Source organism: Physella acuta, unplaced genomic scaffold (genome assembly GCF_028476545.2).
Source record: "Physella acuta isolate Inbredline_101_S28 unplaced genomic scaffold, ASM2847654v3 ptg000662l, whole genome shotgun sequence".
Classification (NCBI taxonomy): Eukaryota; Metazoa; Mollusca; class Gastropoda; family Physidae; genus Physella; species Physella acuta.
Window position 1 is genome coordinate 282,836 of NW_026732181.1, and position 27,927 is coordinate 310,762.

Sequence of the window (27,927 nt, forward strand, 5' to 3'; positions counted from 1 at the left end):
AGTTTCTTCTAGGAATCTCTTCGGCCCCCTTGAAAATTTTTACCCCCCCCCCCCCGAACGAAATGAAATTTATATAATTTATATAGAAAATATATACTTTAAACAGTGTCCGCCCAAGAAGAAAGTCTACCGCCCCCCCCCCCCCCCGAAAATTTCAAGTGCCCCCCCCCCCCCCCGGAGAAAAAGTCTGGAAGAAACACTGGTCCAGTCCCTGATGTCATCCAGCCATCTTTTCCTTTACTACCCTCGCTCATCCAGCCCTCCCTCCCCCTCCCCATCGTGTGCCTTGCAAGATTGTCTCCGAAAAGCCGCTAAATCATGTCATATGTTCATACCATAAGAGTGTTTTTCCTCTAAAAATTAAAAATGCTAAGCGTTTATTTTATGATTAGTGTATGAAATTCACAGGCGTCTGTGCAGACATCTAATTTGTAAGGCCTGGATCCGCCTCTGGTAGCCTGTATTGGGTTCCACGCCTTATCCACGTAGGCACCTCACTGTCCACACATCTCCAAGATCTAGCACCATCAAAGCAGTATCCTTTAAAAGTCTCGTAAAAATTAGTAGTAAAGCTGGCATGGGGAGCCTTTAGGGGGGGGGGGGATATTATTATGGGCATGACAACAGTTATAGCTAAATCCCATTTGTAGCTTGAACTCCCATATAAGGCGGGGTTGAACATTATTTCCATGTTGCTTACAGAATCCAATAACTGAATCTTTTCATCTAAATCGTGATCATTAATATTATTCTCGTTTATTAAAATTCTAACTCGCGTGGATGGTGAATTCACAGCAATATATATATATATATATATATATATATATATATATATATATATATATATATATATATATATATATATATATATATATATATATATATATATATATATATATATATATATATATATATATATATATATATATATATATATATATATATATATATATATATATAGCAATGTATGTGTGTGTCTGTGTCTGTCTTTTATACATTACTACACCTTGAATCTGATCGGCATTGAAATTTGGGAAGTTGTTGAGAATACTCCTGGGGAGATTTCAGAGGAAAAAAGTTTCAAATTCGAAGTGGTGGCGTCCCGGTAGGGCGCGATTAGTTTTTTCTCTATATGACCCAAGCGCACGCGTTGTTTACATTTAAATAACTCAGTTTTAGAAAACAAGGTCACGCGTCTAAGAATATAGGATTGGTAATGCATGGATGAAACCCTTCTTATATTCTTTGTCAGACTTTCTTCTAATATGCTCAGTAAATAGTACTTCATACATGAAATTTTCACTAATTGATACAAAATTAATTAGGAATCCAATTAAGTCAAATTTGATATCAGATTGCATTGTCAACGGGTCTCGGCCCACGTGCCAAGTTTGAAACGAATCGGTCAGTAATAAGTGCTCGAAATTTCGCTCGACAATTTCGATCTATGACAAAAGCACAACAGACAGACAGAGAAATCAAGTTAAATAAAAACTTGTAAACATTAGTGTTTAGGCTTACATTATAACTTAAGAATGATATTTTTTGTAGTTTTATTTACTAGCAGAGAATTTTAACAAGAAAATTATCAATTGTCTTTAAAAACGAGAGCTGTGACGACGAGAACACCTGTCAGTGTTGTAGCGAGTAAACCACAACCTCCATTTGTCACACTGTCTACTGCAAAGAAAATAACATTGGAATCGTTAGTAAAGTTTTTTTTTAAAAGTGATAGTTCAAATTAGTTTAGAAAAAAGCTGTCGGTAGATACATTAGTAGACATAATAGTAGACACATGACTAGATACATAGGCTGTTACATGATATTTTTCACTGATTCGGTAGTAGAGGGAAGTTGTATCAAAACAATCACTCGTTAGCAACTGTGTGGAAGAACCAGGGATTCGGCTAGGCAATTCAGCCAAAAAAAAAGTTGTTACTTATTTTCAGATTCGAAAACTGAATAACGCTGATCATTATTTTTTTAAAACGTAGAAAGTAAGAAACTGTAATGTTATTCACATCTAAACAACCATTTTAACATAGGACTACTCGCTAATAATAATATTAACACAGCGCAACTCCAACAGAACCACTCTTTAATATGGTTTCAATCAACTATTAAACAAGTTTTTTGAAACTTAAAAGCTAGTATACAAAAATAGGCGCATTTCATTTTTATGCTATAATTCCATCTTAATGTTATTGTATCATTTCTTTGTGGCTTCTACGAGTTCAACTGCTTCAAATAATACAAATAGGTTGTTTGACATATTTTCCGAATAAAAGCTGAATTAAAAATAATGCTCAGTTTTCTGGCTAGAGTAGAAACCCCCTAAAAATAATCCGAGGTAAAATATTTTAACTGAATTGTTTTCCATGGAACCAAATCGGTGGGAGCCCTTTTGAAAAATCAAAATTTAGAAAATATTGAAGACTGTGGTTAAAAAATAGACACCCATATATATGGGTGGTTCTTATTTTTACTGAATTGGCTCACTACTACCTTAATACGTATGTTTCAACTATATTAATTGTGTTGCTACTTACAAAACTCGGTAGTATCAATTGTAGTAGTAGTTGTTGATATAGCAAAAGTTTTCTGAACATTACTACAGGTTCCACAGCAGTTTTTCAGATCCTGGTAAGATCCTGTCGCACAATCAATTAAGTTGCAGTAGTTGACTCTATCACCGTATTCGCAGTCTATAGAAATATGATCATTAGTAGTAGTAGTTGTTGTTGATATAGCAAAAGTTTTCTGAACATTACTACAGGTTCCACAGCAGTTTTTCAGATCCTGGTAAGATCCTGTCGCACAATCAGCTAAGTTGCAGTAGTTGACTCTATCACCGTATTCGCAGTCTATAGAAATATGATGATTATGAGTGCCGATTGAATGTAAAGTGATAAATGGTTTGAACAAGTTTAAAATAAATAAAATTAAGCGGGATTCATCTCCCCTAAACTTTCTTGTATATTTTGCAAGGGGAGTGGCAGTTCAAGTGCAAACCGAGCTAAAGAAATTATTTTTAAAAATAAATTTCTTTTTTACTTACATCTTTAAAATATAATCACGGTGAAAAAAAAAGAACTGCTCACACAATGAACTTCAAACAATGTGTATAATGGGGCGGAAAATTTGTAGATTTACTTTGTAAAGGAAACATTGATTAAATTTTTTAAAAATTAATTAAACATCCGAAAAAGTCAAATTTTATTATATACTAGACTACCCGTTATCTAGTTAGATAACTGTGGATTTCAGTGGTCATCCATAAATGACATCACGTCTGTCACTTATTATCACAAAATAACCAGACCCCACATTAAAAAAGACGTAAAAGGAAAACAAATTAAACATAGGCTTGATGTGTCTAGAACCCATGCCACCCTCATGGAAGCCTATTACACTACCAACTTAGCTATTTAAACTCGTGACGTCACTGACATATTTTTGTGCTATATTCTTTGAGTCTCCTTATGAAACGATTTGCGCGCATAGGCCCTAGATCTAGATCTAGTATCTTTCAAATTAAATTTTATCTTAAATTAGCCAATTGCATAGCTAAACAAACAAAGATTTATATAAAACTAGCGTACCTGTCCCCGCGCGTTGCCGCGGGAATAGAAAAAAATCCGACGAAATATATAAGAAGGGTTTCATCCATATGTTACCAATAGTATTGGATGTTACCTATAGTATATTCTTGGACGTGTGACCTTCTCGTCCTAAACATTAGTAAAGGTATCCAATAGATACCAAAGTGACCCACGCTTTTCTTTATAGTTCTTTAAATAGTAGTCTATAATTTATTTTCTACTTTTTAGTGCATTAGTACATAAAAGCTTGTTATTAAAACGTTTTTTAAGACATTTTAAAAATTTGTTTACTTACTGTAAGCGCCATCTCTGTACACATTCTTGCACGAGGAGCAACAATACGCTTTAATTAAAGGATCATAACATCTGCCGTTAAATTGGCCGACATATCGCGCACAAGTCATCTGATCAATTAAGACATCAGTGGAATCCCCAAACAAGCAATCGTCTGGTGAAATTAGAGTTAAAGAATTTTTATAGCTTAGGTAAAAAATAATTGAAACCTATACTTATTAATTTTTTATCTAATAACTCCAATTTCTCAATAGCTGCATGCAGTGGCGTAGCGAGGTCGGGTGTCACCCGGTGCGGCACTTTATGGTGTCACCCCCCCCCCCCAGAGGCGTAGCGAACCTTCCCGAGGACAAACTTTCAAATTTTCGATTTGCACCCCCACCCCTCAAACTTTCGATTTGCACCCCCCCCCCTCAAACTTTCCAAGTGTACCCCCTCAAACTTTCGATTTGCACCCCCCTCAAACTTTCGATTTGCATCCCATCAAGTTTTTCTCTATATATTTTGCTATTTTATGCCTTGGTGTCACCCCCCCCCCCCCTAAATGGTGTCACCTGGTGCGGTCAGCACCCCCCTCCCCGCGACGCCTCTGGCTGCTTGTTGTATTTTTTTAACTCGTCAATACCATTTAAAGCGTTACAGTTGATTTGCCAGGTCTCTGTGCTATCTTACCTTCCGCCACAGGTGCTCTGGGATCAGACACACACATTCCGTTTCGGCACAACTTTAGCGGAAATTTGTATAAAAAGTATTGTTATTTATACATCAAAATGAGACAAAAATATAATTTCATTTCATTAGGGTTTGTCTAGCTCTTACTCCAAGACTTTATTTAACAAGCTTTCTCGTGCTTTTTCTTTTACTATTGGCGAGCAAAATTTCGACCACTTCTACTTGATCAATTTTTTTTCAAACTTGGCACAAGGGACTAGAACCGATGACAGCGAAAGGAGTTAGGAGTTATGGGTTAGGCTGGGTGTTAGGGCTAGGTATTAGGCATTTGTTTAGGGTTAGAGTTGGTTAGAGCTAAGGATTGAGACAATCCAAGAATTAAGTATTAAGAGTTTGAACGATTTTTACCTCTCCCCTCCCCTCCGTCACTCCTCGTCGCAAAAAGCCAACTTCCCCCCCCCCCCCAATTGACGTCACACTTCAGCCTACAACCCTCCTCGAAATTGCAGTTGAATTTTTTTTTAAATACGATATTTTCCCAAAATCTTTTCTGAACTCTGTCTACATATAGTATTTTAATCAATTCCTATTACAATTTATTAAAACAGTTTTCTAAAAAGCAAAATATGGGCTAAAATTCGTTTTCTAACATTGCTCATTTTTATAATGCAAAACTGTGACGTCACACCATCTTAACTCCCCCTCATCACACACCATCACCAAATTACGGACCCCCCCCCCCCCCTTTCCCCCTACAAGTGTGTTGTCAGTAAAGAAAAGTTAAAATTTTATTTTTCCTTTTCTGCCTTTCTCACGAAGAAACAAATATTTAAAATTATATTAAAACTTTCATTTAAGGAAGTTGAAACTGGATTTATTTTAAAAAAGTGCAATTAGATGTTAATCAGGATTGTCCATTGGCGCGATTGTTTATACGCGTGATGCTCAACTGCTTAAATTTTCAGTCGAAACGTTCAGGGATAAAAAAAAAATCCAAATAAAAACAATGAGTCAATCAATAGAGTTCCTGCTTCAGCTCAGTATTAACGAGACGAAGAGACGAAAGTTATTGTTATATAATGAGCGTGTTACAATCTGCATCGTGTTGTACTAAACGTTTCTACAAAACATATTACAACTTCTCTAGCCCGCATCTCCCAGAAACCTAGATATCTAGAACTATTTCAAAATGTTTTACACACATTTTATTTCTCATTTGCTGTTTAAATAATAATAAAATAGCTGCCCTATATAACCTACCTTTCCGCTAGCACACGTTGTCCCTAGGAGCGGCATGGAAGCGTAGCAGTAGATTTCTGAGCTTGGGTCGAAGCAGTAGAGTTGTGTACACACGTCGCTTATATTCACGTGCTGCCAGGGGAGTGAATGGGGACAATTTTACTGTAAATTTCAAGTGGTCCTCAAACTTTTCATTATTTATATTATTGTTATAAGTTTTTTTTAAATCGTACCCTACAGTGATAGCTCCCAGAGCCATAAATTAAAGCGCATTGTTCTGATGGTGGCATTTCCTGTCCGGGCAGACGGTCACTGGCGTCTGGAATTGTTGGGTCAGCCAATAGCGATGTGGTCAAACAGGTTCGGCCACGGCTGGAAAAGTTAGAATATAACACAATAGTCAGGATTTATCTCAATGGGTTGAATATGAGAGCATGCGATTGCTAACCTAAAAGTCCCGAGTTCGAGTCCAGGTTCACATCCGTAGAAGATCACTGAGTCCCATCCAGCTCTGATGGGTACCTCGATCACGTTAGGGAAAGCAAACGCGGCTGGGCATAGTGTCGACAACACTATCCCTTCATATACTGAAGTCACAGTAACAGATAAACTCTACTTCATCATGGATATTCAGGTTCGAAAGGGAACTATCTATATTACACAATAATCTAGAATTAACTCTATTTCAATAATATAATCACATTTAGATAATACGAAATCAGACCTATATCAGTAAATAATAGCATTTAAATATGACCTAAAATAATCCAGATTGGTAGGCCTACACAAAATGTAAGGTTTGGGTTATGCTAAAACTGTAAATATAGCCTACGTACGTTTCGATTCAAATTCTGAATGTTCATATGGTTAGATTTAAGCTTAAACTGTGAATGTTCGTAAAGTTGGGCATAAACAATAATTGTATCTACGCCATATCCAACGTTTTTTCGATGAAGGACGTGAAGTATTCTAACCCTAACCCTAATATACGTACGTCACAGGGGCGGAACTACAGTGCCGCAAGACCACGCATTGCGGGGGGGGGGGGGGGGGCACGCCATTTAGGTGCCCATGGCCGACCATAATACATTTTTATAGTTAAAACAATGATTTTCTTGCATTCTTGACTTGACAGAAAAGGGTTTTGTAAATAACAAACAGATCTACTACAGTAGAGATGTGATACAGTAGCTAGCACATGCTGTTGCGTTAAAAAAATACATGCCTGAGCTGTAGTGTGAAAGATAGGCAAACGTTAAAAATACTTCCATGACATATTTCCCTTTTATAAATAGTTAAATAGGGGTGCTCATACGATCCTTTTGATATATTTGTACTAAACTAATTAAAAAGCAATAACTTCTTTTAATTATTATTTAAAAAAAACATACCAAAGAATGACCTAGCATAAAATGGAAACGTATTAAAAACAAATAATATAAATACAAAAAAATATACATAATAATAAACATAACACGAGAAACAATTACACAAAGCTTTCACGTTTTATATTCTTTTTACCGGCTTAATAGTCGAGGGTAAGCAAACATATTAAATAAACTAGTTCTAAAACAAAAAAAAATCATAACCCTCATCCCACAAAGCACAAAATACAAAGACAAGTACGTGAGAAAATTAATCGACAAACATAAACCTGATTTCATTTTACTACAGGAAACTAACTTCAAAAATAAATTCAAAGCAGACAAATTCACTCACAACTTTAACTCAAGCACGCCACAGCTACAGTTCACTTATCACGGGTAGCGGGTCAACAATTTTTAACACATCAAACAAGTTCAACATAACAGACACGCACGCCGACTCTGAAGGAAAATTAGCAATAGTTACAATCGAGGGACAAGGGGGAAAACTAAGCATAGCCAATGTACACGGACCACATAGACCCAAAGACAGTAAATTTTATGAAAACCTAGAACAATTACTAACAGATACAACCAACAATGACGTCATTTTGGTCGGGGACTTTAATTTCGTGGAAGACAGATTAGACATTTTATGACCAAAAGACTTAATTCGAAACCGCTTAACCGCAGACAAACCACACGCCGACTCAATCAACAACATTAAAACATATTTCAATTTAGTCGACACATACAGAGCGCAATATCCACACACCATACAAACCACCCACGGAAGTAACACATCTGGGAATAGGTTCCGTCTAGACAGAATTTACGCCCCATCGAACATGAAAATCAACAAAGTAGAACACCTATTCTCAACACTACAGTTTAGCGATCATACAGCAGTTCTGACAACTTTAAAAAATGAACAAATACAAAACAAACCAAAACACAACACATACGTGAAATTCAATAATACACTATTACTAGACGAGCTCTACATCAACACTATAAAAGACATAATACAATTTTACACGCAGTCATCACCAAAATTTAATAAAATCCAACATTGGGAAGATTTAAAACTTGACATTAAGCGGGTATCTATTCAATGTGCAGTAGCATTAATAGCGTAAGGGCCCACATAGAAACTAAACTAGAAAAACAACTAAGTATACTTCAATGAATCAACAACAAAGAACAAATAGACTCAACAGAAACAGAACTTTCTAAAATACAAGAGCACAAATATAGAGGAGCGCAAATTAGAAGTAGAATCGAACAAATAGGCTCGGAAAATCCCACACACCACACCTTAATTTTAGAACAAAGCTTTCAGAGGGCAAAACAAATCACACATCTCATAGATAACAATAACCTAGAGACGACTGACCCTGAAAAAAATTATAGACTATTATACGCAACGATACAAGTTCGAAGAGACAAACACAGACATACAAGACAAATACCTTAAGTTTATTAAACCCTGACATGACATCGACAACATTAATATTGACACCCCATCTCAGTCAGTGACATAACCAAAGCCATACTCAAATTAAATTCAAACAAATCACCAGGACCGGACGGCTTGACAAGCGAATTTTTAAAAGCTTTTTCAGCCGACCTAACTCCCCTTTTTTTAACTACCTATAGAGAAATGTTTCTGCTAGAACAATGCCACGAAAATTTCAACAGATCATACATAAAATTAACACACAAACCCAAAACCGATCCTAAACTAACCCAAAACTATAGACCTATCTCTCTCTATAACACTGATTACAAAATCCTAACCAAAGCTCTAGTCTCTAAAATTGAACCACACTTGCATAAAATTATAAATTTAATGTAGATCAACAATGCAACATCACAGGTAGAAACATACAAAATCACAATTACTAAATTAGAGACATCATCCACTACACGCACGAGAAAAACACTCAAGCATGCATACTCAATTTAGATCAAGAAAAATCTTTCGACCGGGTAGCTTACAAATACCTTCACAAAATCTTAGAGGCAAACAATTTAGGACAATACTTTACGACATGGATAAAAATAATCTATTTTAATGCACATAGTCACCTACTGATAAACCATAATATTTCCCAACCCTTTAGAATAAATAAATCAGTCTGACAAGGTTGCCCCCTATCTCCAATCCTTTATATATGTAAGCCCTGCTAGGGGGGGATACCTAAAATCTACCCTTCTAGGCTTAACTAACTAATCTGTCCGGTCAGTGCAACCGTGGTAGAACCCACAGTGGTTAAACCCTAACCTTAGTCTAAATAATAAGCTACTAAAATAAAACAAAAACTTTTACAGTTAATAAAATTTATTTATCAAGAATGACTAATATAGATTTATTCAACAAAATATGGAACCAAAAGTTAAAAAAAGAATAGATAAAACTGACACAAAACAGAACCAAACGAAACAAACTTTTTACATCAAACAAAACACCCAATTTCGGACTTCGTCCTAGAAAAAGGAAAACAAATAAATTAATTACTTTACAAAGACAAGTTATAAACAAAGCATTAACCACAGGCTGGCTGGATTACATCTCCACCGCCTGCAGGTAGTTCACACAGAATATACTTTTACAATTAACTGGAACACTACCAGGACACTGAGCTCAAGTTACCAGCCTAACAAAAGGCTAAGTAAAATAAAATCTATTAAGAACAAGTGTACCTTCACAGTGACTAGAACGAACCGAACACTCTCCTGGGGATCAACATGATCACCACAGGAAGCGAAAGGTCACTATAAAGATAACAATATTATAACCAAACCCGACAGTCCGGAACGAACCGTGACTGTGGGTCAGGTAACAACTCTACTACTTAACCCAACAGCCAGGAGTAAACCATAGCTGCGGGTCAAGTCTAAAAATACCTTTATCCCTGGCTTAACACCAGCCCAAGGGACACAATCAATAAAATGTGCGTATTACTTAACCCGACAGCCAGGAGTAAACCATAGCTGCGGGTCAAGTCTAAAATTACCTCTATCCCTGGCTTAACACCAGCCCAAGGGATACAATCAATAGAATACGTATACCACTTAACCCAACAGCCAGGAGTAAACCATAACTGTGGGCCAAGTATAAATAAGCAGTATCCTTGGCTTCACACAAGCCCAAGAGATACAACAAAGTAATAAAATGGCTATAACATAATAAAAACTCAGAATCTGAGTCCACATGGCCTGACCACAATGGCGGTCAGAAGACAACCACAAAAAAACTTATGGCCAGTAACCCAAAATAAACAGCATAGCAAAAAATAGACATAGCAAAGAAATAAACTTATTTCTAACTTACCAGGACTAAGACGAACACAAACACAAAATAAATACGACTGGATGGTGCGAATTTGCTATTCTTTTCACTGGATGACCAGAGAGACTGCCTGCTCTCTTCACCCGGTTTTCCACACAAAAGGCAGAGTTGAACAAGCCGGAAACCGACTTCCCCACACCTCACACCCCACTCGTGCTACCAATTTGTAAGCCCTGCTAGGGGGGGATACCTTAAAATCTACCCTTCTAGGCTTATCTAACTACTGTCCGGTCAGTGCAACCGTGGTAGAACCCACAGTGGTCAAACCCTAACCTTAGTCTAAATAATAAGCTACTAAAATAAAACAAAAACTTTTACAGTTAATAAAATTTATTTACCAAGAATGACTAATATAGATTTATTCAACAAAATATGGAACCAAAAGTTATAAAAAAAGAATAGATAAAACTGACACAGAACAGAACCAAACGAAACAAACTTTTTACATCAAACAAAACATTACGTTTGACCATTTGCTGGTGTTGCGCCGACTTATGATGTCTAGGATGGTCCAGGCCCTGACACACAGAAACCTCCCTTCATCCATTCTCGACATCCAAAAGTCCACACCAAACAAAACACTACGTAAAACCACTACGTACAATACGTTACGTACAATACATTACGTAGAACACAATACGTACACAACAAACTTTTTACACCAAACAAAACAATTCATATATAACAAAACACCCAGCCAAGTTGCCCAAGCAACCTCACTCCACGCGTGCGGTGCGCCACGCGGAAACCTGACCCGACCTACATCTCGCCGCGGGTCAAAAAAAGGAAGAAAATCACTCCGAGCGGTCAATTTATACTGACCGCTTCGGACGGAAGGGGACTCCGTGCCGTTCCCCATTGGACCACCATGCACTCCCAGATTCGCAACAAATAAAATAATACAAAAAAATCCATTCACCCGCTCACATATACTAACACTCGAACCCCTGTTAGAATGCACTAGAAACACTAGAGACATCAGAGGAATTGACATTCAAAATCAATTAAACAAAAAATTCTAGCGTACGCTGATGATACAGCATTTACCCTCCAAACCGAAAAATCTATCATTCTAATAATAGACACTTTCCTTGACTTTGGGCTGGGTAGCGGGTCAAAAATTAACCTAATGAAAACCAAAATCACGGGAATTGGACGTTGGATCAACAAACCAAATTACCCACTAAACATGCTAGGTACCAACAAATTAAAACTTTACGGCATAACCCACTATAGCAACCCACACACCAATAACGATGTTGAATGGAAACAAGTCTCAAGCAAAATCCAAAACACCACAGCACTTTATAAATTTAGCTCAACAACAATTTTTGCTAGGTCATCTATAATTAATAGGTACGTCATCCCAAAAATCACCTATATAGCCACGGCTAAAACAATCCCAAAGCCAACAATTAAACATCTGAATAAAATCATTAGAGAGTACATATTCCATACCACAATTACAAACATTAGCCACAACACGTTGGTACAAAACAAACTTCATGGAGGAATAAACCTGCACGATATACAGACCAAAATCAATACATTTAGACTAACACACATTAGCAGAATAATTAGCCAACCAAAGTTTCACCCTCTAGCTCACTACTATTTAGACATTCAGCTCAACAAACTTACAAAAATCAATAATACAACTCCACATTACATAGGAGGAAAACATAGTCCCTTTTACACAGAATGCTTTCAAATATTAAATAAACCGGGAGTGATCTCCCCTAAACTTTCTCGAATATTCTAATATAACACTACGTGGGATGGCAACTCGGAATATAGACATGATTTTTGTTTACTTAAACTTTTAAAAAAAGAATAAAATCTAGTAGAAAATAGAATTGCGCACCAAGTGAACGCCAAAGCAAAAAGCGCATAATAGTGCGCAATATTATTAGTTCTTTATAAATTTACATGCATTTTTTGAGAAATCGGAAATAGGGTAAATTAGTACTTCCGGTCAACGGAAATTACTCAAAATTTGATAGAAGGTAGAGAATTAGATCTTTTACTTACATTTGAAATTTCATTTATCTATCTGAAATAGTACTCAAGTTATAGGCTTTTGGAAAATTCAAAGTAAAAAAAAGTACCACTTCCGGTTGTCGGAAATCGCTCAAAAGTTGATACGGATCTACGATTTTGATAAAATACCTATATATGAAATTTCATCAACCTAGCTGTAACGGTACTCAAGTAATCGTGTTTACACACAGACAGACAGACAGACAGACACACACACAGACATACGGACAAGATTGCAAAATTATGTTTTTCCGTATCAGTGAGGTGTAAAACGATTACAAGACTTTCTCTATACTTCGTATATACGAGAAAGTAAAAACAACGAAAAACTTGTTCACGAAAAAATCAAAAAAACATTTACAAAAAGTTAATGCAAAAACTCTCAACACTCTATACAACAGAATTCAATGGTGTAGGAAATACGCTTTAACAGACACAATAGACACCTTCAGGAACCTACACCTCAAAACCATCACACCCAAAGCTAGGGAAATAACATACAGACTCATCTACAAGTCAACACCCCTAGCAAAACAACAGAAACCCTTTTGCCCACTATGCAGACAAAACACACCCGAAACCGAAACGCACATCTATTTAGAATGCCCCACCATACAAAACATGAAAAAGACGCTAGAAACCAAAATAACAAAAAACGAGACCTTCAATATCGATATAGTTATAACTCTAAACAAAATCCCAAAACAAAGAGACAGGACGAACTTAGAGCAAAAAGCAAGGACGGTAGCTATATTTGGAACAGTAGAATAAAAGCAAAACACCACAAGACACAGTTCACGGGACACGTACTAGACTTGATTTGTCGTAGACGACTCGACAACGACAGCACTCAAACACATATACCATAATTAGCAACACTACAACGTAAAGAACATATTACACTGCATTTGCCACCTGGCCCGCCTAATCTAACCGACACATCCCCCTTCAACACACCCTCCCCGCCCCTGCCCCTAAACCTCATGACCCCAATACCATTTTGCCCCCATTATTTCATCCCCTTCGTCCCCACGACCCCACCCCTGTGTTGAAATACTATGTTAAATACTGAAGATGACGTATTATCTAAATACATTTCTAACAACATTAATTTGACTCCCACCCCCACAACCCCCATGTCACCACATTGTTTCGCATCATTTATCATTTGTCCTTCAGTTTCCTAAAATTTGCTTATTTGTGTATTGTTTTATTTATAAAGCTTACAAACAAATATTGTAAAATCAACATTTGTCTCTATTTTACTATTATCATTTACGTACGGTACTTTGGTCCACAACGTACAAAATGACCCCAATGACCCCTACTCCTTTTGTATTCATTTTTATTACCCCCACATTATTAGTTACAGTTGTTTTGTTAACTTAAATAACTCTTTTATGAGAACATTGTTAACCAATTTTCGACCTTTAAAACTCCACTGTATCCCCACACCACGTGATAGCTACACGCCTACCCACCCCTAACCTGTCGGTACTAAACATCCAAACAATCATAAACACCGACTTGAACATACCAAACTTTCACTCTCCCGCTAAATCGCTCATTTGTTCGTCAACTCCACCCCCCCCCCCCCAACATACACACACTATAAATAGTAACACATCAGCAGTTAGATCACACAGCACAGATTTTGACACTTGACTTGCCTTAAACACACACAGACACTCTCTCCATGGCTCGTCAGACACTCTACCGCCACCCCCCCCCCCCTCTGCCCACATCACCCTCAGATATGATAACCCCACATCCCTTTAACTGTTCCAACGACTCCACCACACCCCAAATCATCAGTTTCGAATATTTACCCATTTACTTATTTATCTATTTTTGTAATTCACTATTGTACAAGTGTAAACGAAATCTGTTTAAAACAACAAAAGTGTGTGCGTGTGTGTGTGACTACTCTACTGGTTATTCATTTTTCTCTGGTATTTACTATGTTTATTATACAGAATGGGATGAAATCCATGCAAGCTTGCTTTGTTTTCGACTATTCTTCCATACGTTATACTCTTCCACCACTTTTGTTGACAAACATGTTACAAACGAGCCTCTTTTCAATTTTTGAACCAACAAGCTTTAAATTCAATGTATCTTTTGTATTCATTTACATATTTCGCTATTTATTTACTATACTCTGTACACCAATGTAACTATCTTGTAAATATCCACCCAAATGGCACGGAGTGTTACTGTATTTGTTTTAAATTGGAAAATAAAAGTATTGGGCCGAAAAAATTTATTTGCGGGGTGGCACTTTTTTTCTAGTTCCGCCACTGGTACGTCATGTCCAAAGATTTCTCGATGAATGACGTGACGTATTCTAACCCTAACCCTAATATACGTACGCGGTGTCCAAAGTTTTCTCGATGAAGGACGTGAAGTATTCTACACTGCAATGGGAGAACATCCAGGGGTGTGTCTTTGTGTCTGGGGTCTCCTCTGAGTTGGAGGACGCCATGATATACCGCTCAGTAAATGAACACACATTCATATCTCCGTCATGTTTGGCAGATAAACTGGAAATTGTTTAATACATAGGCCGATTGTAAAAGGTGTTATACATAGGCTGATTGTAAAGGGTTTTTATACATAGGCTGATTGTAAAGGGTTTTATACATAGGCCGATTGTAAAGGGTTGTATACATAGACCGATTGTAAAGGGTTTTATACATAGGCTGATGGTAAAAGGTTTTATACATCGGCCGATTGTAAAAAGTTTTATACATAAGCTGATTGTAAAGGGTTGAATATATAGGCTGATTGTAAACGGTTGAATATATAGGTTAATTGTAAACGGTTGAATATATAGGTTGATTGTAAAGGGTTATATAACTAGGCCGATTGGAAAGGTTTGTAAACATACTGCGGTTGTAAAGGGTTGAATATATAGGCTGATTGTAAAAGGTTGAATATATAGGCCGACTGTAAATGAATGCTTACATAAGCCAATTTTAAAGGGTTTAATGAATATAATAATTGTAAAGGTTTGCTTACAAAAAACAATTATAAATCCTACTGTTAGTCTGATAGATTTATTTATTTATTTGTAAACTCATTTATAACAATGTCGAGTTCATAAACATGTCGTCGATCTTTAACATCGTTATTTAGATAAATACATTACCATAGCATTACATTACATTAACATGCAAGTTTATAGTACTTGAGAACAAATTACTCTACTGTTACATCTTAGTCTACTTAATACAAAATCTGACCTGTGTCCTAGTTCGTGAGCCGCTATGTCCACTGCCTGGTAAGTGACCAAGTCTTCAATGACCGATGTACTGCTTCCATTTAGCGAACACAGCGTCCCAATATAGGCCAGTCCTTAACATTTTAAAACACAATGTTAGTGTAACAGAACATCGAATCGTAATATATCAGCAATACTGTAAAGTATTAAAAAGCTCTTAAATTTTTTTGTTTTGATTTTTGCCAATTTTGTAATTACATTGACACATTTTCAATGTGTCCTTTCACAAAAAGTTAACCAAAGCTTTACATTTTATAATAGTTGTAGTCTCCAGCAAAAATGTATAACATTTGTACAACAATCATTAATTGTTTTTGTATTACATTAGTAGCCTATAACATCAATATATGTATTTCATTTACATTAATACAGAATTCATTGATTGTTTTTGCATTACATTAGTATAAAATACAATTATCCATTTTATCTACATTAGTACAACATTCACTGATAGATTTTGTATCACATTAGTACAACATTCAATCATCAATTTTATTTACATTAGTACATCACTCAATTATCAATTTTATTTACATTAGTACATTTAGTTATCTTTTTTTACATTAGTACAACATTTAATAATGAATATCAATTTTATTTACATTAGTACAACATTCAAAGATCATGTTTGTATTACCTTGGTATAACATCCAGTTATCTATAATATTTACATTAGTACACCATTCAATAATCATTTTGTAATAAACTAAGAACAATGTATTACTTTTATTTTATTTTATCATATTTAATATTTTTATTTAATCTTATTCCAAATAGTAAACGCCTCATCGGTCGACACACGAAAGGGACCTACTTTAAATCGAGAGGCGGAAACTGATTATCAAATAAACAGAGCTTTAGAATGGACGCGAGCGAGTTGACTAGAATCCTTCCATAATGTTGTTAACATGGAATAAAAACTTGCTTTTTTAGATTTAGACTTTAGACCGTAAAAATAATAAAAAAATTAAAAAACACTTAAGCCTAAACTTAATTTAGAAATTTTATATTTTTAAAATAAATGCTATAAAAGTTGCAAATCCAGAGAACTTGAAAATAATTTGTTGTTTAAGGCTACATTTCTATTTATTTTCATCAAGCCTAAGTTATAACCGGGTGTTTCACTTCCGTAAGATAAATATTGATTGGCTGTACAGTTACACAGTGATTGATAACTATTTGTTTACAAAACTTTGCAGATAAAGTTTTCAAATAACAATGCAAATTTAAACACCATGACCTAGTTTTTCTTTTTTTTTTAGCTTACAATGTGTACACTAAAATTTATGGCAGCCTATCGAATAATAGGATGCCATAGTTTATGTATCCATTATACGTGAAAACCAAATCTTTTTTGCTTTTTTTTTTTTAATTTTACTTAGTTAACGAAAATATTAAAACATTCAAATAATCCAATCTTTAGTAAAGTCCAAAAAAAAAAAAACAGGATTTTATAGCCATATTATTTTTAACTCCGCCGTGCCCGATTTTAAAAATATTTTATGGGCCTCTCGAATACATTTGAGACTTTTCTCGCTCGCGCCCATTTGTAGACATTTTATAAACTATCACATTTTTTAAATAAACCAGGAGTGATCTCCCCTAAACTTTCTCGAATATTGTAATACGAGAAAAATGGCCCGTTGAGAAAGGATACAACGGGCGCTGGGTTGATAGTGATGTCTATTTTTTCTAAACAAAAACCAAAACCAAAATCACCACCTATACTTCAAATTTAAACAGAAACAAAAAATGTCATTGAAAACGGATTTTTATCCAGAATCGGCATTTTAATCGGATTTAAGCATGATCTACGCGTAGTTATCGCGCATTTATACTAAATATAGTCGTAGCCATACCTCTAAACCAGGGGTCTCCTAACTACGGCCCGCGGAGATCTTTTTGTCCAAGGAAAAAATCGTTTGCTGGTGATGGCTGAGGAACTTTGCTCAAAAAAATCAAAGACATGCCTGGAAGAAACTGGCCCCCGAACTGAAATTTGATAGTTAATGCGGCCCTCGGACTGAAAAGTTTGGAGACCCCTGCTCTAAACCATGCACCTTATCTAAATCATGAAAAAAATCGCATTTAGAGTTTTTTCAGGCAACTCTACTTGGAAGTATCCCCCCCCCCCCACACACACACCACAAAACATGTCTACCGTCCCATTCAACGAACTAAAATTATATACTTTTTCCCCTCCCAGAAAATTCCACCCCCGCCCCCGAAAATTTCAAGTACCCAACCCCTCTAGGGGGAGGAAAATGTCTGAAAGAAACACTGGTCGCATTTGTTGAGCCTGGAAGAGCTGCATGAAAGAAACTGCAAGCTAAACACTTTTTAGATTAGAAAATTTCAAGTTCCCCGCTCAGGAGAGGAAAAAGTCTGAAAGAAACACTGGTGTTGCGCCTAGCCACTACTGGAAGAATTACATGAAATTAACTCTACACGCAAAACGCGAAGCCCCACCCTAAAAATTGCATAAAAGAAACTCTGCACGCAAACCACTTTTTAGCATAGACACATTAATTAGGCGGTAATTTTATTATAGAATATCGATGACGACATTTCTTTTGAGTTAGGGGGGGGGGCTTAGAAATCGGAAATAGCGTAAATTAGTACTTCCGCTCAACGGAAATTACTAACAATTTGACAGAAGGTAGATAGTTAGATCTTTTACTTACATGTGAAATTTCATTTATCTATCTGAAATAATACTGAAGTTATAGGCTTTTGAAAATTTAAAATAGAAAAAGTACCACTTCCGGTTATCGGAAATCGCTCAAAAGTTTATACGGATCTACGATTTTGATAAAATACCTATATATGAAATTTCATCAACCTAGCTGTAACGGTCAGAGCCGGCGTTAGGGGGTGGCGAACGGGGCGGTCGCCATAGGGCGGTCGCCATAGGCCCCGCGCTTGAAGGGGCCCCGCGCTTCAGCAATGCAATTGTTATCTTAATTAGGACGTAAACTTAAAAAAAAAATTGTTGCTGAATTCAATTGGGAAAAACTAAATGGTCGAATGCCGACGTTGTTGATTGTTATAACTGAGGCCACGGTTTATGTTGGTGAGTCTCACCTGAACTGGGACAGGCCGTAATTCGATACAAAAATAGTGTCACACCTCCCTTTGTGTAGGGTACGGTCGCCTGGCATTTGACCTGAGCTGACTGGAGATGGCGGTCGAGAATTAGCCCACGACGTAAAGAGATACCCTATTGTATGCGGACCGATGAAGACTTCGTTTTAGTGAGCAGACGGGATGTCTATAGTAGACAGTTAGTGACCCGATGAACTCTAGTCTTCTTGTTGTAGATGTCGTATAATGTCGTATATGTGCAGTGTTTCTTCCAGACTTTTTTCTCCGGGGGGGGGGGGAGGGGCACTTGAAATTTTCGGGGGGGGGGGGGCGGTAGACTTTCTTCGGGGGGGGGGGGGGCGGACACTGTTAAAAGTATATATTTTCTCTATAAATTATATAAATTTCCTTTCGTTTTCGGGGGAGGGGGCTTGCACCCCCACCCCCCCTCCCCCGAAGAGATGCCTGGAAGAAACTCTATATGTAGGCCTACTTTTCTTGGTATAACAAAATTAACATTCAGTTACGTGCAGAGGGGTGGGAGGAGGGCGACGAGAAGGGGTGGGGGGCTTAGGATCTATATCAGGCGGCATTAAAAAGAGTGATTTATTATTATTTTTTGGAAGAAAGTTAAAAGTGTTGTTATGTTGTGTCACCTTAAGGATTCACCCGTTCAATAATTAAGACAATAATGATTTTGGTTTTAAAATATTGTATGAATTCTAAACAAATTTTTTGAAGTCTATACTGTTTTGATACATCAGGCCGAGTTCGCTGTATTGTAAACTTTATTTTCCTAATTATTCGGCACGTGATTAAATTTTCTTAAGTGATTTGGTATGAATTACATAACTGTTAAAAGTGATTTAATATCTTAGCAAAGGAAAAAAAAAACTAAGAACATTTGGTTAATACATGGGAGAGATAAAAATCTGTTATTATAGTGGAAAGTTTGACATTAGCTTATAAACTCCAAAACATTTGTGTTATTATGTGTACATCACATTATATAGGCCTTTATACATACATATATATATATATATATATATATATATATATATATATATATATATATATATATATATATATATATATATATATATATATATATATATATAATGGAAAGGCCCCGCGCGGATGGTTGGCCCTAGGCCCCGCGTATTCCTAACGCCGGCTCTGGTAACGGTACTCCAGTTATCGTGTTTACACAGACACACAGACACACAGACAGACACACAGACATACGGACAAGATTGCAAAATTATGTTTTTCCGTATCAGTGAGGTGTAAAACGTGCAGATTTGTAAAAATCTAAAAAAAAAAAAAAAATTTGCACGATTACAAGACTTTTTCTATACTTCGTATATAGGAGAAAGTAATAAAAAGCACATAATAAGGAAGAATTGGATATATAAACTTGGATTCAATTTAAACGTGAAAAATATTGTTGTTATATACCATAGAAAAAGTGTTTAATTCAAGTGATAACATACATTCACCAATGATAACGATCTGAGACACGTGATTTTACAGCATCGCGTAGCTTTAATTGATGGTTTATTGCACTAGGATTGAAAACAATTCACGAGGACAGACGAATATCTTCACATCCTAGCACAACATAACGAAGACTATCCTAACCTATTTCCCCCAAAATCCTACTCTCAATCGTCACATCCTTACGTAACTTGTCACACAGTTACAAAGTTGTATTAATATAAATCATTCCACAACACACATACTCTCATACCATTGCAATACACTAAGATACCATTCATAACATAAGTAACCCTTAAAACTAACGACACGGTTAAATAAATCAATATTTAAAATATACCAGTTACCAAAAGCTAAAACGAAACATATGGAGGGAATATTGAAAGAATTAAAAAAAAATGTGTACCTACCAACTATTGAAGTTGACAGCCCAGCTGTGAGGTCGTAACTGCAACAATAATAAAACTACCTGAGCGTGGGTCACTTTAGTACATATTGGATACCTTTACTAATGTTTAGGAATAGACCAACGCTTTTTTAAAATAGTTATTTAAATAGTAGTGTATAATTTATTTTCTTCTTTTTAGTGCATTACTTGCCGTCCCGGCCAGGCCCTGCACTGGCCTCTGTTAAAAACCTATCTGTAAATGACCATGGCATGTGTGTTTCGTAATCAGCATATAACCGACATTGCCTACCCTAACCACAATCAACCAAAACCAAAACACAAAAAAGCAAACATAACATAAACGCAAACAAAAATAAAAACGATAACACAAACACAAATCCAAACCCAACCACAATTACAAACACAAACGAAAACACAAAACCAACCACAAACACAAATACAAACACAAACCCAAAGAAAAAAAACACAACCGAAAACGAAAAAGAAAGAACAAAAACGAACCAAATAAAAACGCAAACGCAACCACTAACGCAAACTCAACCTAAACACAAAGAAAACACTAAGGCGAACATAAACGCAAAGTGCTCACAGTCTAGCCCGGGGTGCCAAATCGCACCATGCTGGGGCGCCGGCGGAATCGCCTGTTTCAGCTTAATAAACGACTATAGTACCCCAACTTATTCATAGTCTTTTGCACACACAAAAAAGTAATAAAAAGTAAACTCTTTCTCCCCCCGATTTAATGGTTTTTTAAAGGAAGTAACTGTGTTTTTTTAAATCAAGGGACGTACTGAGAGCTAAAGGACAAAATGCAAATACATTTCAGACACAATTTTAGAAATTTTATAAACGTTGATACACCTTTTTTTAAAAATTGTATGTAATATTCCTAATTGAAAATTATTTTTCTAAGTATATAAAATGAAAATTGTTTTTAAAGACTTTCAATATTAATTTTTTAACTCATAAATTTAGACCATGAGCACTTTAATAATCTAACACTTGAATCCATTGAAGTATCGTTTTTTTTTTCGTTTTTTCTTATATCCCTTTGTAATCCACGACAAACATTTTACAAAAATACACAATTGAACTTTATATTTTAGATTACATAAAAGCTTGTTATTAAAACGTTTTTTTTTTAATGAATTTATTTTTTCAGTACTTCACATATTTTATTTACAATAGAGTTAAATGACTAAAAACCATTGCGCACCTATTGAACGTAATGACGCGTTATTGAACGTGATGACGCGTGTGGAGTAGTTGGATAGAACTGCCTACTAATTTGGTCCATTTTTAATTAATTCATTAAAAAATTAATCAGGCGATCAATTAAGTCAAATAAAATGTCATAATGAATTTGTCTTCAAGTCTTGACACATGTACCAACTACGAACCGTATCTGTCAAGTAGAAGTGCATGCAATTTTGCTCCGGCGTTTGATCTAGACAGAGAGACAGACTAACGGCAGACTGACTAGGAAGTGAGTTAAATAAATGCTTGTAAAACATAGTTAAGGCAAGGTCCAATAAAACTTTATTTATAAAGATAAATGATGCTTGCACCTTGACTTAACTATGTTTTTACACATACATCGCTTTTTATATCTATCAATCTATCTATATATATATAAAGCAATGTATGTTTGTGTGTGTGTGTGTGTGTGTGTGTGTCTTTTATGCATTACTACAACTCTCATCACATCGCCGTGAAACTTTAAGAAGTTATTATGAATATTCATGGGGAGGTTTCTGCGGAAAAAAAAATAAAATTCGTAGGGGTGGCGCCCTGGCGGGGCGCAATTTGTTTTTTCTGTAAATACGGTAATTAAAAAAACAAGTCGATTTTGTTTTGACATCGTTCATCCGATAGTTATGAGACTTTGGGGAGCTAATTAGAACACTCTAGGGAAGGGTTCTGTAAAGAAATAATCATTTTTAATTTCGCAAGGGCGGCGCCACGGGAGGGTGCGATATTCCTCTATATACGGTATATAAAAATAATAAAAGTGAATTGCAGTGACACCGTTCCCACGGTCGCCATGATACTTTGGGAATATGTTGAGAATATTCCTGGGGAAGTTTATGCTCAAAATATATTTACAAATTCGCAGGGGTGGCGAATACAATATATATATATATATATATATATATATATATATATATATATATATATATATATATATATATATATATATATATATATATATATAAATATATATATATACAATATACGGTATATAAAAATAAACGACGATAGCGTTTGCACAGCGTTCACCCGATCGCCATCAAACTTTGGAAAGTTGATAAGAACACTCCAGGGAAGGGTTCTTTAAAATACATTTTTATTTTCGCAAAGGCGACGCCACTGAAGGGTGCAATTTTTTCTATATACGGAATATACAAATAAACGTCGATTGCGGTTTCACGGCGTTATTCCGATCGCCATCAAAATTTGGGGAGTTGATTAGAACACTCCATGGAAGGTTTCTGTAAAAAATCTATTTTTTTTATTTGGCAAGGGCGGCGCCACGGAATGGTGTGATTTTTCTCTATATACGTTATACAAAAAGTAAAAGACGATTGCGATTCGACACAGATTATCCCGGTGCCATAAAACTTTAGGGAGTAGATGTATACTCCGGAGAATGTTTCTGGGATGGGAGGGTGGAATAGGGGTGGGTAGGTGGTGGGGAAGGGGGGATTTAATTTTGCATGCCCCCCCTCTCCCCCCCCCCCCCCGCCGGCAGAATGCGATATGACCCCCTGGTCTTTGCCGTGAGCGCTACGGTGAATACGTTCGGTTTAAACAGTGTGGTAGACAATGGATAGGATGGGGCGTTACAAACGCTTACTAAATTGAATCAGGCGTGTTCTCTGGCGCCCTGATGGGGTGCGATTAGACTGCGAATAAAAATCTGTTTCGGCCCCCAAAGGCGCACATGGGCCGCTGAGGGCCATGCAATACGTTTTATTTTAATAATCAGAAAAATTAACCAAGGTTAGCTTATTAACTGGGATGTTTCTTTTTGTCTGTAAAAAAATCCAAACAGTTTCTTCACTTTGCGAATGATGCAATTAGCATCTATTTTTAGATAATCCAATCTGAAATTTGAGATCGAGCGTATAAGAATAGACCATTAGTAACGCTTACATATTGCACCAGTCACACTGATGTTTAAAACACAACAAATAATGTTTTTACGTGTTAAATAACAAATCCTGTTCATTTGTGTCACTTTAGCTAATGACGCAATCTGCATCATTGTTAACAGGATGCTATTTGGCACGATGGTGCCTGTTAGTTTTAAGGAGCCAGGGGTGGTACGCCGCACCTATGCGCCTAGAGCGCCCCTCTACGTCTCTGACACATGGGCGGTCACCGAAGTGTGTTCCACCATATTATTTCGGTGAGTGATTAATGTACACTCAAGGTTTTCATGGGGTAGTGTAAGTAAACCCGTGTCCCGATATTTATTATCCAAGCGCAGGCATTGTTTACATTTAAATAACTCACTTTTAGAAAACAAGAATCACTAGTCTAAGAATATAGGATTGGTAACGCATGGATGAAACCCTTCTTATATATTTCGTCGGACTTTCTTCTATTCCCGCGGCAACGCGCGGGGACGGTACGCTAGTGTCTGATAAAAAGATTGGGTATAGATATTGGCCTGCAGACATAAGTAGTTACTTGAATTTTCTGAACCTAAAACTACAAGAGAGGGAAATCTAGTCATTTATAAATGATGTTATACAACTTTATCCGATTTGCTAAATCCTTCAACTAAACATTCTACATTGTCACAAATTTGATAAAAACAAATTGTAAACAGACTAAAGCAAATAACCTTGTTTTTTATCTTTGTTAATAAATTCGTATGTAAGTCTAAGGGATTATATACAGCCTATGTATTATATGTTTTACTAAAGTAAATTAGGGCCTACTTATTTACCGTAGACAACATGATTTGACATTTGGGATCCTCGGTTCAAGTATGTTGGACATTCCTGAGTTCGCCGAGTTTTGATCGGAAACAAATGCTGCTGGACATTCTGATGACCACACTATCCCGTTTATGGCGAGGTTATTGAAACAGATAAACTCTACTTCATCTGCTCCGTGTTTCATGAACGGGAAAAAATAAAGTTTAACAAAACTTACCCAATGAAAAGCATGACATGGTCGTAAGGTGAAACTAAGGCAGAGCCCGAGCCATACACGTAGGTGCTCAATTCATTTAAAGCCGTGTATGCGTCCACCATGTTATAATATGCGCTTCGTGTAAATGGAGAGGCCGCGGAAGTCTGAGCATGTTGCAGAGCATTTAAAATTATATTAAACAAACAATACTGTTGTGACATAAAAACTGAACAGTTAAAGATAAAATTAGTTGCATCAAACGGACTGGGTTGGAATTTAAGATGCGGGGTCGTCCATAAATCCATATATGACTCCCCTTAATATGACCACCCCCAATGTGACCACCCCAATATGACCACTCTAATATGACCACCCTCAATATGACAACCCTCAATATGACAACCCCCTATATGACCAACCCACCACTTTTCCGACCACATCAAACCTGTGCCCCACCCGAATTATTATTTTTTTATTTGGGTAAATCTCTAAACCTCTAGACAACTTATTTCTCTAGACATCTAAACCTCTAAAGCTCTAAACCTCAAACCTCTAGACATCTAAACCTCTAAAGCTCTAAACCTCAAACCTCTAGACATCTAAACCTCTAAATCTCTAAACCTCAAACCTCTAGACATCTAAACCTCTAAATCTCTAAACCTCAAACCTCTGGACATCTAAACCTCTAAATCTCTAAACCTCAAACCTCTAGACATCTAAACCTCTAAATCTCTAAACCTCAAACCTCTAGACATCTAAACCTCTAAATCTCTAAACCTCAAACCTCTAGACATCTAAACCTCTAAATCTCTAAACCTCAAACCTCTAGACATCTAAACCTCTAAATCTCTAAACCTCAAACCTCTAGACATCTAAACCTCTAAAGCTCTAAACCTCAAACCTCTAACCAATAAATAAGGAAATAGCGTACAACATGTTAACTGTTAGTTACCCCCTCCCCCCCCCCCCCACCCTCCCTCCAATTTGTCACACATCGTAATACGTATCTCCTCTTCATCCTCACTATCAACAGAGTGCACCCAGTTTAGAAGAACAATTTTATTTTTGAAGATTTACGAATTTTTTTTTACCTCGGCCGCAATAATCTTAATGAGTTGAACTTTGATCCTGTAGTTGGTGTTTGAGATCCCCTGGTACAGCACGTCAACCTGAAATTGATCTTCAGATATCATACGTCATACGATGCACTTCATCATTCTCAATGGGCTTTCATTATTTCAAATTTAAATAACCAGAACAAAGTTAAATAACTGAACATTGGTTTTCGTTTTTATACACCAACACCAAATTCTGGGTGACTGTATAGTTACCGTTCGGACTTTAAGATGACGTACAAATGTAATTCTCTAAAAATGATGTCCCTACTGTAATAGATTGAAATAATTGTGAGGTCAAGGGAACTCACTCTTCTGTATTAGTTATATTTATAATATTGTTATCTTGAGTGATGTCCCTTGTGTACTTCCTCCCGTCCCCTCTCTGTGTGTTACCATCGTGGTGTAGTTAGACCCATTAAATGTGTTATATACAACCACAGGCTTCTGTCGTCAATCTATTATAACTGGCGACGAAGGATAAACATCTACTAGAAAGAGCACCTACTTACGCAAAAAAGAGGTTTGCTAGAGCTTATTAGCTAATTATTTCTAGAATTATGGCGCTGTACGGCCAAATAAAAGAATTTGATGCGAATGATGAAATCATTCAAGATTACCTAGAGAGGTTAAGCTTTTACCTAGAAGCTAACGACGTGACGATAGAAGCCAAAAAGAGAGCTGTTTTGTTAACAGTCATAGGGCCTCAACAATTTAGGCTACTAAAAGACTTATGCACACCAGCTAGTCTAACTACCAAGAGCTTTAACGAGCTGAGCAAATTGCTAACAGACCACCATGCGCCTACCCCATCAAAGTTTCTATGTCGAGCTAGATTTGACAGTAGGACTCGTCAACCAAACGAGTCAATATCAGAATATGTTGCTGCTTTATGTCATCTAAGTAGATTTTGTGAATTCGGCGACACGCTGTCTGACAGATTATGTGAAAAGTTTGTGACAGGTGTAAACAGCCCTGATATTCAAAGAAAGTTGCTGCTCGAGTCAGATCTAACATTAGAAAAAGCAATACAACTTGCAACTTCAATCCAGCAGTCATCAGATGCGGCGAAATCTCTAGCACCTTCAGAGATCCATGCAGTAAACAGCAGGTTAGTCAATAAACATCAACCCCATCAGAGCATTCCAACTTATGCTAAACAGCCTGCTCGTTCAAATCCTAGATCTAAATCTAGTAATAATTATCAAAAATGTCATCGATGCAAAGGTCCCCATGCATCTCATCGGTGCAAGTTCAAGTCTGCAACTTGTTATAAGTGCAGTAAGCAAGGTCACATTGCCAAGGCCTGCGTTGCAAAGTCTTCGTCTGTTGCTAAATCTAGCCAGTCAAGACAGTACCGCAACCAAAAGCAGCACTATGTTAACTCTCACCAAGACTACCTAACCCAACCAATGAACCACTCTACCTGTGAAAATGCTCAAACTGATTCGCAGCCGGATTTCAACCTATTCTCTGTGAAATCAATAAGTCATGCTCCCATCAATGTACAAGTTAATATCAACGGTAAGAGCATCAGCTTCCAACTTGACACTGGAGCATCTCTAACAGTCATAACAAAGAAAGATTTTGACGCTGTCACAGGAGGATCAGTGCCTCTACAGCCATGTCACAAGTGTCTAACAACATACACTGGTGACAATGTTCCGGTAATAGGAGAGTGTATGGTTCATGTAAGTTATAATGGTCAAAGTGTTAAACTTCCTCTTCTTGTGGTTGAAGGAAATGGACCGCCATTACTAGGTAGGAACTGGTTAAGTGATCTTAAGTTAAATTGGGAGAGTATTTGTTCATTGAAGAATGTAAAAG

General features: G+C 36.5%; 1 protein-coding gene across 2 annotated transcripts in view; it reads right to left on the reverse strand.

Annotated features, from left to right (window-relative positions):
• Positions 1-1,563: 1,563 nt before the first annotated feature.
• Positions 1,564-27,927, reverse strand: part of LOC131948859 (A disintegrin and metalloproteinase with thrombospondin motifs like) — a 50,824-nt gene continuing 24,460 nt past the window's right edge. Inside the window, exons 6-16 of one of the 2 annotated variants that reach the window (XM_059310561.1) lie at positions 26,077-26,154; positions 25,007-25,149; positions 20,841-20,878; positions 15,812-15,923; positions 14,939-15,109; positions 6,041-6,179; positions 5,829-5,939; positions 4,569-4,620; positions 3,898-4,050; positions 2,550-2,705; positions 1,564-1,680 (exon numbers count right to left, since the gene is read on the reverse strand). In XM_059310561.1, coding sequence (XP_059166544.1) covers positions 1,589-1,680; positions 2,550-2,705; positions 3,898-4,050; positions 4,569-4,620; positions 5,829-5,939; positions 6,041-6,179; positions 14,939-15,109; positions 15,812-15,923; positions 20,841-20,878; positions 25,007-25,149; positions 26,077-26,154 — 1,245 coding nt within the window. In that variant the 3' untranslated portion in view covers positions 1,564-1,588. Of the gene's footprint in view, positions 1,681-2,549; positions 2,865-3,897; positions 4,051-4,568; positions 4,621-5,828; positions 5,940-6,040; positions 6,180-14,938; positions 15,110-15,811; positions 15,924-20,840; positions 20,879-25,006; positions 25,150-26,076; positions 26,155-27,927 lie in introns of both variants that reach the window. The other variant, XM_059310560.1, reaches the window with a different exon arrangement.